The sequence below is a fragment of the Protopterus annectens genome, chromosome 3.part0 (assembly GCF_019279795.1).
Source record: "Protopterus annectens isolate FY-2018-M chromosome 3.part0, PAN1.0, whole genome shotgun sequence".
Lineage (NCBI taxonomy): Eukaryota > Metazoa > Chordata > Ceratodontiformes > Protopteridae > Protopterus > Protopterus annectens.
The window spans coordinates 1,420,681,738-1,420,698,265 of NC_056731.1; the positions used below are offsets into that span (position 1 = coordinate 1,420,681,738).

A 16,528-nucleotide genomic window follows, 5' to 3' on the forward strand; every position below is an offset into this window, starting at 1 on the left:
AGTAATGGATACTGACACTTTAGTTCAAAAAGCATAAATTTAACCCAACTTTCTGATGAAATAATACCAAGGCCTTTGGAAAAAAAAAGCAATGACAGAAACGAGATCCATGTAACATCTTAAAAATGTATAGCATCCCTGAACTGAAAGTGGGCTATCCCTGACCAGTCTTATCATCAGGTTTATCCACTTTGACAACTCATATTTGACATTTTTTTTCCACAAAGTTCCCACACTCGAAGATACAAGTGTACACCTGACAATGTATGGTGTTAAGACACATCAAAGTACACAAGTGCGCTCATCTTCTACACTCGCAAGTCCCCCTTATCACCTGCAGGCATCATCCTGCAAAATCAGCAACGGACATCTGGCACTCATCGACATACAAGGTTTCCAAACTGAAATGTCAAGACTTGTAATAGCTAGCCCTGAAATAATTAAAAAACTAGATCAAAACATAGGAGAATAACATATGTCAAACATAACTTTAAAAGAGAAAAGTTGTTTTTTGCAGGTGGGCAAGTCCCTCTCCCCGAACCTGTATATATGAAGTCCAAGATCACCATATCTTGGACAAAACAGAATATTCCAATGAACAGTAATCTTAAACATAGTATATGCAAGTCCACATTTTAGGTCCATTCATCCTGCTATTCCAGGACTTGCACTAATGAGTCTTGGAATTTCAAAGTTACCAATATACAGTATGTATTTGTCCAACATCTAGAGAAAGCCAATAATAGAAGCCAGAAGGATGTGCTGCTGTCTGCTGAAAGAAGGATTATCAATGAAGCAACAAGAAGAATTCCCTTCATTAACTTGGAAGAATACCAAATATATCTAACCTAAACAGAACCCTGCTTGTTAGATTCTATGGTTAGGTAGGATCCTAACCAGTAAACCATCAGGTAGCCAGAAAAACAGAGGAGGAGCATCATGGAGGCAGAGTACTGTGGAATGCCTAGCTAGTGGGCCAAACCTCATGGCTGCAGATAGGGAAAATTGCCTGGGAAGGAGTGCCATGGGCCCAATGGACCATGGTGGCTATGCCCGTTAATGGCTGACCAAGAGAGCAGTGAAGGCAGCTGCTATTCTGAGAAAAGCAGAGTAAACAGCAGGAAAAATAAAAAAGTAGAAATTCCAGTGATGGAGACAAAGTACAGTTGTGTAAATAGCTTAACATCAGTAAATGTTCAAATACATCAGTGTTGCGGTAGCCATTAAATACAGGGTGCACCCTGCCAAAGATACTGTATGTCTGGCCAACCTACAAAGCTTCATCCACCTTCTTTGTGTGGTGTACATCTGCCCTCGGTAAGAGTGGATGGGCTAGTATAAGATGGCCTTAGAGATGTGCCAAAACCAGGAAAGAGATTATTTAAGGGGATGGGGAGAAAATCTCTAACTGTAATAGTGATCCACTTAATCATCCATTGTTATAATAGACTAATTACACAAACGTAGTATATGTTATTTCATAATCACTACTGCAATAATCAGTACATATAGGACGATTGCCAAAGTTCAGGGAAAAAGGTACATCGCCTGAAGAGCAGCTCTACCAAAATGTTCTGCCTCTGGAGACAACACCCAGCTTGTAATGTTTGATAAATGTCTGAATAGAGGACCAAGTAGCCAGTTCTAAAATAGTACTAAAATATACATCCTTCTATAAAGCCCTGATGTCTCAACTGTTTTAGCAGAATTGGCTTGGACACACTCAGGAGCATTTTTGTCATGGTTAGTACAGCAGAACTGGATGTACAGGCAAAGTCATCTATAACTAGTTTGTTTAGAGGCTGGTTGTCCCTTTTCTTTAACATCATTACATACAAATGGTTGAATGGAGGTTTTGAAGGCCTTAGATTTGTCCAGAGTAGCTCAACTGTCTGTGAACATCTGGGCAATCAAGAGTCTTTTCTCCTTAGTTTTAAGGACCAGGACAGATAATACAGAGCTGGATAGTTTAAGGGTACATTCATAGACAATTTCAGGAATAAATGAAGGACTGGTTCTCAAACTTACTCTGGTCTTGTAAGATATCAAAAAAGAATGAATAGATAAGGGCCAGCAATTCAGATACCAGACTAGCAGAAGTTAAAGCTACCAGTAGGGCAGTGCTTCCAGGTCAGAAACTTTTCTGGCTAGGGTTCCAAATGGAGGAAGATTTTTTTTTCTAAAAAAAAAAAATTTGAACCCCAAGAAAGAGCCACCTCTTTTCCTGCGTGTCTGATATGCAACCTCCCATTAAAAAAAATGCTACAAAGTGGAAATAGGGGTTCCAGTGGCAGACAATCTGAAATGGCCAACAGATGTACTTTTACCGAAGTGTACTCTAGGTTAGAGTTGATCAATTCACACAGGTACGGGAGAACCAGGATTGGCCCTGCTTGAGCTTGATCCTGTCCTCTCTTTTGGCACCAAAAAGACAATCTTTTCTATTTGGGTAAGTAAGATTTCCAAGTAGCAGGTTTTCTTGCCTCCAACACCTGTTGCACATCCTTAGAAAAAAAGTGCCTGAAAAGAAATAAAAATCTATTACCAACACTGTTGAACTGAGATTTTCAATATTGGGATGATTCAAAGATCTCCTGTTATATGTGACAATCCCCCACCTTCAGCAGACAGACAGCAGCTCAGGATGTAATGTGACTGGTGATATAACAAGTAAATTTCAACAGCATCATAGAATTTGAATAGGATTTTACAATAGAAATCCCAAAATTCAGATGTGTCGAATTAGGAAGTGTTTATGACTTTAAAGGAAAAGGCGACAAGTTTGTTCTCAGATTTAACCAGGAATGGGGACACCAAAGGAATGCAGCATGTGAGACTATGCTGGTTATGATCAGGTCTAGAATGCTCTGTGCAATAGCTGGTTGCTTTCTTATTTGTTCTAGAGAATTTCCATTTATTAGTTCAACTCTGAGCATATCTGAACACTTTTCTGAAGGATAGCTGAAACTGCTCATCATAAAGGAATTTTTCATTATGGGTAGTTTGGTGAGTGTGTTGAATAATCTGTATGGACCTCTGGACTCACAGTGGGTGCCCTATAACAGACAATGAGCCATTACTTGATGCAAATGATTAATCCTGTGAAAGATGTATCTGTACCATTGGAGACGATCCTCTCACCAGACAGGTTTATTTGTGGACATCATACACTACTACCCACATCTAGATGCAAGTATATCAAAGTAACATATGCTAAGGTAGTCAGAAAGCCTATCCCCAAGCCAAACTGTCTTTCCCCAGCTCTAAACTGACAGTTTGGTTTGTTCAGGTAAAACTGGACCTTCATTAGTTCAGTTTGTGGATCTCTGGAAATCTGCCTAGAGGTGATGTGGCTTCTGACAAATGTGGACATACCACTGCAGCTTCCCTCAAGCTTGAATGCAGGGTATATGTATAGGGGTGGCATCTCCACAGTGAAACCAAGTTATAGTTTCAACACATATACATGGATATGTTTAAGTGTCAGCAGAGCCTCAATACCAAGACTGCTGGCAATGAAAATGAGCTACCCTCATGCAGTAAGAATTGCAGCCTGAAATAGCTGTACTTTTCTCTACTACATTCAGATGTCCAGCAGCCAGATTCTGCCTAAAGCAGTCACAATGGGGTCAGCCAAGGCTTTAGTCAGTAAACTACTAAGTAAAAGGTGCAGGGCATCCTTTGCAAAGCAAGTTAGACTTTCAACCATGCCATGACAAGGTGACACACACTGGACCTGCCTCGAATAAGGCCAACTACTTAGACAACTGCTAAAGCCATTTAGCTTTTGTATTTAGGCATTATTTACTGTGAAAATAGGATTTCACTCAAGACCACTGTCTTGCCTGCATTTGATATATGCATACCGAGAGCCAACATGTTTCTCTGTATGTCCTACATGGTTAAGAATCTCAAATCATTCACACCTACATGAGCTTGACAAAGTTGTAGTCCCCTTCACCTGGTATGGAGTGACTGTACATGTAACATCATGGATCTTAGTGGTAGGCAGACTACTAACTATAATCCTGTACTTGTCCAACCTAGTAAGTATGGAATCAGTATACCTGACAAGAGAGTCACCTATTACTGGGACATTTCTATTTGTAGTCATGGAATAAACAGTTTACTTACTACAGCCTGGTGACGCTCTATGTGTGATAAGGCTGAACTTGTGTCTGTGAACTGCTGAGATGTTGTTATCTTTCTAGTTGGCTTGGAGAGAGGCTTTCTGACTACCTTAGCATATCTTACTTTGATATACCTGCATCTAGGTGTGGGTAGTAGTGTATGATGCCCACAAATAAACTTGACTGGTGAGAGGATAGCTTCAGAGATGTACAGAAACATCTTTCACAGGATGAATAATTTGCATCAAGTAATGGCTCATTGTCTGTGAGAGGGGCAACAAAAGGAGCATAAGCAGATTTCTTCTCCATGCCAGCCATATAGACCAGAGTCTTATATGGCCAAAAGCAACCAAGTATACATTTGGTACTAGTAATAATAAGGAAAATTTCACAACGAGCTGTGACTCATACCACAGCTAGTAGAAATAAGAGGAAGATGAAGGCTAGCCAGTAGCGTAGCAGAGCAGCTAAGGGCAAACAAGCATGAACAAGGAAAGTACAATTGTGTACACTTGCCATAAATGTAGATGTTCGAGTGTATTCACTGTTGCAGTCATTACATTTGGGTTATCCTGCTGGCAGGTTGCCCTCAGTCGGCCTGAATTCCAAAGTCTTGGGTCCTGGGTTGGCTGCTGTCGCCTCTTCCCTGACGTCAGGGGTATAAAGGATGCAGCCGATGCCATTTTCTTCAGTTTTTCTTGCCCCAGATGTCAGGTGCCCCCAAAAAGGTAGGCTAAAATTATGTAAATAAAACATACATGCACCAAAATAAGCTTTATCTTCATCTATAAGCAAATACACTACCTAGGTTGTATAGATTAGAGAAGTAAAGATAAGTTCCAGCAAAAATAAGTGGGATGGCGGGTGGGTAACCTGGATTGCAACAGTGAATACACTCAAACATCTACATTTATGGTAAGTGTACACAACTGTACTATGTTCTTCGTGTTTCACTGTTGCAGTCATTACACATTTGGGCTGAGTCCCAAAGCTATGGTTGGTGGGCTGGAGCTAAACAGCATTAGGAGTGGCTATGAGGCCATAGCAGCTGGCTCAAAAGGAGGTAAGGTGAGTTTTTCCAAGACATAATTGAGGTTCCATGCAGGTATTGGCATTCTCCTTGGAGGCTTTACGTTTTTGGCTCCTCTGAGGTACTGCCTTAATAAAGGATGAGAAAAGAGTGGTGGCTCTGTATTGTAATGAGCCGAAATGGCAGAGGCATGGATTTTAACTGATGAAAAAGATAGGCCTTTGTCCAGCATCTCAGTTAAGTATTGGAAAATCTGAGGAATATTTGGGACAGCTGTATCAGTTCCTTGAGCTGGGTTCCAAGCACAAAATCTCTTCCATTTTCCAGCATAGGATTTTCTAGTACTAGGCCTTCTGGCGTCTAAAATGACATCCATCACAGCTTTACTGAGAGGTGTGGTTTGTATGGCTATATTATCCGCCATGCTGCCAGGTTTAGGGTCCTGAGCTGGCTGTGCAGAATCTGATTGTTTTGCTGGGACAGTAGATGAGGTATTTGAGGTAAGGTCCAGGCAGGGCATTGGGACAAGTTCCTTAAGATCAGATACCAGTACTGGCGTGGCCAGTCTGGGGCAATCAGAATCATTTTTGATTTCTCCTGCCTGACCTTTAGGAGTACCTTGGGGAGGAGAGGCAGTGGAGGCAAGGCATATACTGATAGGTTTGTCCAGTTGAAAGATAAGGCATCCACTTTGCAAGGTTGTCTGTGATAAGTCCTTGTGCAGAATCTTTTTAGTTGATTGTTTTGAGGGGAGGCAAATAGATCTCTGTCCGGGCGTCCCCATTTCTTTGTTATCATGCTGAAGACTTGTGGATCCAGGTACCACTCGTGGGGATCCATGAGGTTTCTGCTTAGTTCGTCTGCCAGAGTATTTTCCTTTCCTGGCAGGAATTGTGCCTGCAGATGAACTTGGTAAGTCAATGCTGTGTCCCATAAAGCCATGGCTAGTCTGCAAAGGGGATAAGAATAAGTGCCCCCCTGCTTGTTTATGTACTACATGATTGTGGTGTCATCTGTATTTATCAGTAGTTGTCCTGGGTGTAGGCCCTTGAAGGCTGTCAGGGCATTTTGAACAGCTAGCATCTTTTTGATTGATATGTAGATGCTTTTGGTTTGTGGACCAGGTGCCCTGAATGCCTCTTCTTGCCATGTGTACCCTCCAGGCATAATCTGATGCATCCGCCGTTAGGCTTTGCCTGGCTGGGGGTAGTGAGAATGGCTGTCCCTTGTTTTGGTGACAAGCCTTTGCCCACCATCGAAACTCCTGTTGCAGGCAGGGAATTAGAGTAATCATTGTTTCCAGGCTGTGGCAATGTTGTGCCCAGACACTTTTTAGGTAGCATTGAATTTTCCTCATATGCAGTCTTGCATATGGAATTAGTAAGATGCAGGATGCCATGAAGCCCAAAGCCTGCAGAATTTTTCTTGCAGATAACTGGGCCTTTGTTGCCATTTCCTTGAAATAGGTAGTCAGTTGCCTTTGTTTGTCCTAGCCATCAAAGCCATCTAGGCAGTTGTATTTAAGCTTGTACCCAGGAATATTATCTCTTGAGAGGGTACTAGTTTTGATTTCTTTTTGTTGACTGTGTACCCTAGGCATGTTAAAAGTCTGTTCACAAACGTTACATGCTGAGGTAGAATGTCCTTGTTCTCTGCTTGTATGAGGCAGTCGTCCAAGTAAGGATATATTTTTATTCCTCTTTGTCTGCAGTAAGCAATTACTGGTGCCAGGCACTTTGTGAAGACCCTGGGCACAGTAGATAAGCCAAAGGGCAGTGCAGAGAATTGGTAATGCTTTGAGCCAGCCTTGAATCTGAGGTATCTTCTGCATGATTGTCTGATTGGGACATGCAGGTATGCCTCTTTTAGGTCTAAAGTCACGATCCAAGCCTTGCTGCCCAGCATGGGCAGAAGCTGCTGCAAGGTCAACATCTTGAATTCTGGTATATCCAGAAAAGAGTTTAGAATAGATAGGTCCTGTATTGGTCTCCATGCTTTGTCCTTTCTGGGTACCAAGAACAGTCTTGAGTAAAATCCTTGTCCCTGCTCTTGCTGTGGCACTTGTTGAATAGCCCTCATGTCCATGAGAGCTGCGACTTGTTTTTGAGCCTCTGCCCATTGATTTTTTGGCAGGTCTGGCCAACCGTTTGCCCTTGGCAGGGTGTGAAAATGAAACTTGTAGCCTTATGACACTATGTCTAGAACCCATTTGTCCTGGGTTATAATGTGCCAATTTTGAGAAAAAAGTGCTAGTTTTCCCCCTAAGGGTGCTGCCAGGAGATAAGTGCTTGGTGCAGGCAGGGAGAAGTCATTGGGACTGTTTCCTGTATGGTTGTGATTTGTCTTCTCCACCTTTGGAGGTAGAAGCACTCCACTGCTTAGGCCTGTAGGAACCTTGCAGCTGTGATCTGCCTCTAGGGCGTCTGGATCTGCCCCTTTGAGGTCTGTCTGAGACTGGAAAGGACCAATTCTTTGTTGGCCAGTGTCTGCTAAATCTAGGTGGCTGTACCTGTAAGAAATCCTTGACCATTTGCATAGATTTAGCTTTGTCCTCCATTTTCTTTAACACCTCTTCTGCTTTAACACCAAACAAGGTATCATGTTGTAATGAAGCATCTAATAATTTAGCTTTAACATGGTCAGGCAGATTTTGTTCCTTTAACCAAGTATGCCTCCTAATGACAGAACCCATAACAGCGGCCCTGCAGGAGGCCTCCAGAGAATCAAAACCACATTGCAAAGTATGCTTTCCAACTTGTTCAGCTGCATGCAATAAATCCTGCATTTCTTTGTTTTCTGCACATTCAGAATTTACCATCATTTTCTGTTTAAGCAGTGTCATGATATATTGCTGATATTTGAGCATATGAAACTGGCAATTTAAGGCCCTTATAGCCAAGGTAGCAGATGTGTAAATCTTTTTTCCCCATCTACCCAGAGCCCTAGAATCCCTGCCGGAGGGGGTAGGGTTTTTTGCAGTGGAAGCCTTGACCTGTTTGGGACTCTGAGAAATAGTTTCTGGGTCTGCAGTAGGGTTTTTGAAAAGGAATTTATGAGAGTCAGGGACCCTGTCGTATCTGTCTGGCTTAACAGGAGCTAGAGGTAAGGAGTAAGGGGTCAGACTAGACTCCGAGAACACATCATCTACAATGTCTAACACAGGTGGAATAGCTAGAGGCCTGTGTTGAGGTAGTAAAATGAAGTCTCTGAGCCTCTTCTTAGATTCTGAATAATCTTGGCTCTCCCAGTGAAAGTGCTCCCTCATGGTATGCAAGGTTTCCCCAAAAGAGTAGTCCTCAGGAGGAGAAGCTAAAGGAATTGATTCTTCAGCATCAGAATCCTCATAGGGGGGAAGATAATATTCCTGATCAGAAGAGGAATCAGAAGAAATGGAAACCTGATCTGAAGATTCATAGTCTGTCTATTGCCTAGGCCTCTTATCAGGAGGGGGATGGGAACCCCTGATCAAGGTAATTAAGTCTTCGGCCATTTTGAGCATCTGTTTTTTGGGCATGGAGGCCTGTCCATGTGGCTGGTGAACTTGTTTCTTTGCTTTTAAAGGTGTCTTAATCTTTGCCTTTGAAGTCGGTTTAATATATAATTGTTTAGGTCTGAATACACCCTCAGAAGTCGATGCCTGCTCAGCGGCTCCGGACCCATCTGAGGAAATAATGTCCGAGGCTCCAATACCTTGAGTTTCCAGCGACCTGGCCGACTCCACATGAGAGTCGGTAGCAGCCTGTGCCTCTAAAGTATCAGGCATCAGGGGCTGTGAAAGCGCCTCACTGAGAACCGGCGACTTGCTTAGGAGAAGCTTCGTCATCGGTTTTGGACCTCGGTTGCCTGTCTTTTTCTTTGCGTTTTTTGTGAACTGCGGTAGTCGGATGGCTATCCGACGACATTGGATAATTAAATCTTCAACCAAAATAGCTTAATGCAAAATCGTACTGACGCTTAATAGTGCGATGGTTAAATCTAGCACAAAACCGACAACTAGAAACGTCGTGGTCGGGGCCTAGGCAAGGAATGCAATAAGAATGAAAGCCCTTATGAGGTATTTGCTTCCCACAAGAAATACAATTATTAACTTTTTCTGACATCGGTCTGGAGCAAGAAAAAAGTTTCCCCAACGGGGTACTTAGCTTTTAATGAAGACTTCGGATCTGAAACTCGAATATGAAAATCTCAGGAGTCGGCCGACCAGCACTTGCGAACTGCTTCTGTTTCGGGCACCGCGCGGCAAGAAAGACTGAAGAAAATGGCGTCAGCTGCATCATTTATACCCCTGACGTCAGAGAAGGGGCGACAGCAACCGACGCAGGACCCAATACTTTGGAATTCAGGCCGACTGAGGGCAACCTGCCAGCACGATAACCCAAATGTAATGACTGCAACAGTGAAACACAAAGAACATCATGATATTAATATTACTTGTGAAGAATATACAGAGACAAGTAGTATACAGATATCCATTTCAAAATAATTTGTCCATACAGTGCATGTTGCAAAAAGTACAGTTGTGTACACTTAACAATAAATGTAGATGTGTGAGTGTACTCACTGTTGCAGCATCACATTTGGGTTATCCCTGCCAGGATAGCCCGCGGCCGGCCCGAATAACAGAGGCTTAGTATTTCTGCGTCAGTTGCGGTCGCTTCAGCACTGATGTCAGGTCGTCAGTAGAATAAAATAAGGTGACCGATGCCATTACATCAGTTTTTCTTGCCCTAACCTGTCAGGAGCCCTCAAGTAGGAGCCAGGTTCTGATGGAAGAACCCCACCAGAGGAAAATAAATACCAATATGTCCCTTGTAAGGAAAGAGAAGAAAAGGGGATGGAGGGAGGGAAACCAGGACTGCAACAGTGAATACACTCGAACATCTACATTTATGGTAAGTGTACACAGCTGTACTATGTTCTTCCTGTTTCACTGTTGCAGTCATCACATTTAGGTTGATTCCCAAAGCTAAGGAAATGGGTTGAGGCTGTCAAGGAAACTAGGGGCTGGCTAGGATACCCTGCCAGACTGCAGAGGCAAACCCTGCCCTGGATTTGGAGAAGAGAGGCGGGTGGTAATGTTTGGTAAAAGTGTGAAGAGATGTCCAGGTGGCAGCCTCCAGGATGTCCCTGGTGGGGACTCCCTGAGGAAAGCTGCAGAGGTGGAGGCTGCTCTGGTGGAGTGAGTCCTGACCCCCTTGGGGGGAGGCTTTCCATGTTGTTTGTAGAAGAAATGGATGCAGTGTGCTATCCATTTGGAAATGGTTTGTTTGGAGATGGCTTTGCCTTCTGCCCCTGTAGCAAAATTAACCAGCAATTGATCAGACTTTCTGAAGGATTTAGTCCTATCTAGATAGAAATTGAGCTATCTGTGCACATCTAGAGAGAGTGCAGGATCCTTTCCCCCTTGTTCTGAGGATTAGGAAAAAAGGTGGGCAAATGAATGGATTGGTTGAGAGTCACACTGGACACCACCTTGGGCAAGAAGGATGGGTTAGTTCTGAGAGATACCCTGTCAGCATGGAAGATGATGAAGGGTTCCACAGCCATGAGCGCTTGCAGCTCGGAGACTCTTCTGGCTGAACTGATGGCCAGAAGGAAAGCTGTCTTCCAGGAGAGAAATTTTAGCTCTGCAGAAGACGCTGGTTCGAAAGGGGGCAGGGTGAGCTTTTCCAACACAAAGTTAAGGTCCCAAGCTGGGGTTGGTGCTCTTCTGGGTGGCCTCAAGTTGCTAGCCCCTCTTAGGCACTGTTAGATCAAAGGGTGTGAGAAAATGGGCTGCTCAGTGGAGAAATGAGCAGAGATAGCAGAGGCAGGAATTTTATAGAGGAGAAAGAGAGACCACTGTGTAGTAGGTCAGCTAAGTAATCCAGGATGAGAGGGAGGGAGGACTGTGCCGTATTGGCTCCATTAGCCTGGATCCAGGTGCACACCTTTTCCATTTGTCAGCATAAGACTTTCTAGTGCTAGGGCGTCTGGCCTCACGTATAACATCTAGAACCTGTTTACTGAGGTTGGCAGATTAATCCAGGGTTAGGGAATAAGCCAAATTGCCAAACTGAGTGTCAGCAATTGGGGATGCATGAATTCCCCTTCCCTTGGGTCAGTAGATTTGGAATCTGAGGAAGATGCCATGGTGGCAGTGGGTCAGGCTGCGCAGCAAGGGGTACCAGTGCTGGCGAGGCCAGTCTGGAGCTATAAGAATTGTCCTTGGTTCTTCCTCCTTTATTTTGAGCAGTACCCTGGGGATGAGAGGTAGTGGAGGAAAGGCATAGACTGATAGATTGACCCAGGACAAGGACAGGGCATCCACTTTCCAAGCTATGCAGTGATGCACCCTGGTGCAGACTTTGCTGAGCTGATGGCTGGTGCGGGAGGCAAAGAGGTCGACCTTCGGGGTGCCCCATTTCTGAGTTATTAGGGTGAAGGTTCTTCTGTTGAGCTGCCACTCATGTGGGTACAGAAGATTTCTGCTTAATTGGTCTGCCAGAGAGTTGACAGAACCTGGTAGGAATTGTGCTAACAGGTGCAGTTGCATGGCAGAGGCTGTGTGCCAAAGGGTCATGGCCAGCCTGCATAGAGGGTAGGAGTGAGTCCCTCCCTGCTTGCTGATATACCACATCACAGTGGTTTTGTCTGTTTGGATCAGGAGAGCTCCTGGAGAAGAGAAGGGGCTTGAAAGCTATCAAGGCATGTTGGACAGCCATCATCTCTTTTTGGGTGATGTGCAGAGGGATTTGCTGCAGACTCCATTGGCCCTGTATGCATCTGCTGTCCAGGTGTGCACCCCAAACATAGTCTTATGTGTCTGTGGTGAGGGTCTGGGCAGCGAGGGGTGGTGAGAAAGGCAGTCCTTTGTTGTGTGAGCATGCTGTTGCCCACCAAAGAAAATACTTTATGAGGCAAGGAATTATATAGGTATAAGAGTCTCCAGGTCTTGAGAGTGTTGACACCAAAGGCTTTTTAGGTACCACTGAAGTTGCCTCATATGCAGTCTGGCATATGGAATGAGTAGTATGCAAGATGCCATGAACCCCAAAGCTTGCAGAATCTTCCTTGCAGATAACTGGGGTCTGATGGCTAGTTGAGAGAAGTAGGCTGTCAGGAAAATTTGTTTTTCTGGTGTAAGGAATGCCATTAGGGATGCTGTACCCAGACTTGCTCCCAGGAAGATAATCCTTTGGGTGGGCACCTATTTGGATTTCTTTTCGCTGACTGTGTACCCTAGGGAGGTTAGTAGGGTCTTTACATGGGCCAGGTGCTTGAGCAGCTTTTCCTGGCTGTCTGCCTGAATAAGGCAGTCGTCTAAGTATGGGTAAATCTGGATATTCCTTTGTCTGCAGAAGGCAATGGCCGGAGCCAGACATTTTGTGAAAACTCTGGAAGCAGTAGATATGCCAAAGGGAAGTGCAGAGAACTGAAAGTGTTGAGATCCTGACCTGAAACGGAGATATTTCCTGCATGATTCCCTGATAGGAATGTGGAGGTAGGCCTCTTTTAGATCTAGGGTAGCTAGCCAAGCGTCCTTGGACAGCATGGGTAGCAGCTGCTGGAGGGTGAGCATTTTGAATTTTGGGATCAACAGGAAGGTGTTTAGAATGGAAGATCGAGGACAGGGCACCAGGTGACCCCTTTTCTGGGCACCAGAAAAAGTCTTGAGTAGAAACCTTGGCCTATCTGTTCTGCAGGAACATGCTCTACTGCCCTCATAGAAAGGATTTGCTTTTGAGCCTCTGCCCACTGGTTTGGAGGTAGATCTGGGAACCCTTTTGGGTTTGGAAGGGTGTGGAAGGAAAATTTGTATCCCTGAGACACTATATTGAGAACCCAGTGGTGGTTGGTAATGGTGGCCCAGGTGCTTGCGTGAAAGGAGAGTTTTCCTCCTGGGGTAAGTGAAGGTTGGCAGAGGGAGGGAGTGGGGGAGGCGAGTCATTGTGAGTTCTTACCATAAAGGGGTGGCTTAGAACTCCCTGGTTTTGAAGTGGAGGTAGTCCACTGCTTAGATCTCTGCATTCCCTGTAGCTGCTGTCTGGGAGGTTCCCCGGGGACTGGGCTGGACTGGCTTAGTGGGAGCAGGAAAGGACCAGTGCTTGGTGGGACAATGCCTGCTGAACCTGGGTGGCTGGACCTGTAAGAAATCCTTAACTGTGCAAAAATGTTGCTTTTTCTTCCATCTTTAAGACCTCTTCTGCCTTCGTGCCAAATAAGTTATTTTTGTGCAAGGGGTCATCCAACAATTTAGATTTAACCAGCTCTGGCAGGGGCTGTTCCTTAAGCCATGCATGCCTTCTAATGACAGATCCAGTGACTGCTGCCCTGTAAGAAGCTTCTGCCCTGCAAGAAGCTTCTAGGGCGTCAAAAAGTACAGTTGTGTACACCTACCATAAATGTAGATGTTCGAGTGTCAGAAAATGTCCAAATAAGCTCAGAAGAGCACACTGGCCAATAGCAACAACACTCAAAGTTTCTAAAGTAATCAGAGGCCTAAAAAGAGCCTGGGTCCCTCTTCTCTCACTAGAGTAAAACCAGCAAGCAATTTCTCAGCAAGACGGTTTAAAAGCAAAAAGTGTACAGCTATCACAGTATACACAGTAATAGTAAGATAACTTATCCCAGATCTTCTAGAGCTTAGTAATGCAATCAAATTTGATAAATTTGGAATGGATAATGAGTCTGGCATTTCAGATAGCTGGCAAGGATTTGCAAAGAGCAGCCACATTCACTGCTGAAGAAATACAAAGACAGTTCTCATATCCCAGCCAGGTACATTAACCACTTTTTTATGGATTACTGGACTTGGATTAAATATCTAATGTTACAGTGAGTACATCACAAATACATTTTTCCTTCAGAAGCTCAAAATGTGGAGTCAATAACAGGATGAAAGAAATAGATTATTCTAAGTAAAAATTCAGCCACGACCTGGCAAATATTTCTGATTGAATAAATGGTATGGGAGCTGTGAACTTAAAGAGGACATCAAAGAACGTTCCTCAGTACTTAATGCAGTATTTTTATCACGACTAAATTATTAGACATACCAAATTAGCTGTGTCACCATGCTTGTACCTATGTAAGTAATAATATAATCTATTTAAGAGTATCAGAGAATATTAGGTTCACTAAACAATGCCACACTTCCATGTAAAGAGTGAAAGTAAGTGAGTACGCTCAGATTACAAACATTTACATTACTGGTAGACATTTATACTGTTTCCCTCTTAACACTATACCTAAATAAATATATTTCCAGTCATTTCAAGTTTCAGGCTGCATCTTAAACAGTCTTTCCCCAAAGTTTTATTTTAAAGAAAGTTTGGTGGAGGAATACAAAAGGATGTTCAAAGAAACTGGTTAACTGATACATTAATGAACTAAACACCAAATCAGTCATAGGAAATTCACTCACCCCTGCAGATACTGACTGTGGAAGTAGGGACATACTCCTCCGTATTTCCTCCTCCTCAAGACAAAGACCCATGAACTCTGATAACTCTGGATAAAGTCTAGGGTACAAACCTAATGACATGAGAGAGACAAATTAAAATTCTGCTGCTAGACAAAATAAAACCACTGGAAAGGCACTAAAAAGGTACAGTTGTGTACACTTACCATAAATGTAGATGTTCGAGTGTATTCACTGTTGCAGTCATTACATTTGGGTAATCTGCTGGCTGGTTGCCCTCAGTCGGCCTGATTAACAAAGTCTTGGGTCCTGCGTCGGTTGCTGTCCCTTCTTCCATGACGTCAGGTCGTCAGAGGTATAAAACATGCAGCCGATGCTATTACATCAGTTTTTCTTGCCCCAGATGTCAGGTGCCCCCCAAATGGGGAGAAAAATATATCTATACGTATATGTATATAATTTAAAACACAAAAATATACCTCCAAACAAAAGCAAATACACAAAAAGGCTTTTAAGCATAGTAAAAGAAATGAGAGGTATAGTAATAGAAAAACAAGGGGTTGGAGGTGGGTAACCAGGAGTGCAACAGTGAATACACTCAAACATCTACATTTATGGTAAGTGTACACAACTGTACTATGTTCTTCATGTTTCACTGTTGCAGTCATTGCATTTGGGTAGAATCCCAAAGCTATGGTTGGGAGGATGGAATTACATAGCATTAGGAGCAGCTATAAGGCCCTGCAGGACAGCAGTGGCAAAGCCTGCTCTGGATTTAGAGGAGAGAGGTAAATGGTAATGTTTGGTGAACGTATGAACTGAGCTCCAGGTAGCAGCTTCTAGAATGTCGCTGGTAGGAACCCCTCTGAGAAAGGCTGCAGAAGTAGATGCAGCCCTGGTGGAATGAGATCTGATCCCCTTGGGGACAGGTTTACCATGGTGCATATAGCAGAGACAAATACAATGGCTTATCCATTTTGAAACAGTCTGCTTTGAAATAGCCTTTCCCTCTGCTCCTGCAGCAAATGCCACCAGTAATTGCTCAGATTTTCTTAGAGATTTTGTCCTGTTAACTAGAATCTTCGTTGTCTGTGTACATCCAATGAATGCAGAATCCACTCACCCTTGTTCTGTGGATTTGGGAAGAAGGTTGGCAGATGAATGGTCTGATTAAGAGCGACACTAGATACCACTTAAGCATAAAGGATGGATTGGTCCTGAGAGCCACCCTGTCCGGGTAAAAGATAATACAAGGCTCCACTGCCATAAGAGCCTGTAGTTCTGAAATCCTTCTAGCTGAAGTGACTGCTAAAAGAAAAGCCGTCTTCCGAGAGAGAAATTTTAGGTCTGCAGGAGCAGCTGGCTCAAAAGGAGGTAGAGTGAGTTTTTCCAACACAAAATTGAGGTCCCATGCAGGAGTTGGTGCTCTCCTGGGAGGTCTTAAATTTTTGGCCCCTCTGAGGTACTGCTTTAGCAGAGGATGAGAAAAGAGGGGAGGCTCTGTGTTGTAATGAGCTAAAATGGCAGAGGCATGGATTTTTATGGACGAAAAAGATAGGCCCTTGTTAAGCATCTTAGTTAAATATTGCAGAATCTGAGGAATATTGGGCATTGCTATGCTTATTCCTTGTGCTTGGTTCCAGGCACAGAATCTTTTCCATTTGTCAGCAAAAGATTTTCTAGCACTTGGCCTTCTAGCCTCCGAAATGACATCCATCACAGGTTTGCTGAGAGATGTAACTGGTGAAATTAGTTGACTAGCCATGCTGCAAGATTCAGAGTTTGGAGCTCAGTGTGCAGAATTAGATAGTTCTGCCGAGACAGTAGTTAAAGTGTCTGAGGCAGGTACCACGGAGAAAGGTGCGACATATTACGTAGGAGCATTGGCGAGGCCAGTCTGGAGCAATCAGAATCATTTTTGTTTTTTCCTGTCTGACTTTTAGTAAGACCTTGGAGAGCAGAGGC

General features: G+C 43.7%; 1 protein-coding gene across 1 annotated transcript in view; it reads right to left on the bottom strand.

Moving 5' to 3' along the window:
- The window catches only part of LOC122796759 (syndecan binding protein), a 925,087-nt gene that overhangs the window by 610,038 nt on the left and 298,521 nt on the right, over positions 1 to 16,528 (bottom strand). Inside the window, exon 4 of the mRNA XM_044065488.1 lies at positions 14,567 to 14,676. Coding sequence (XP_043921423.1) covers positions 14,567 to 14,676 — 110 coding nt within the window. The remainder of the gene's footprint in view (positions 1 to 14,566; positions 14,677 to 16,528) is intronic.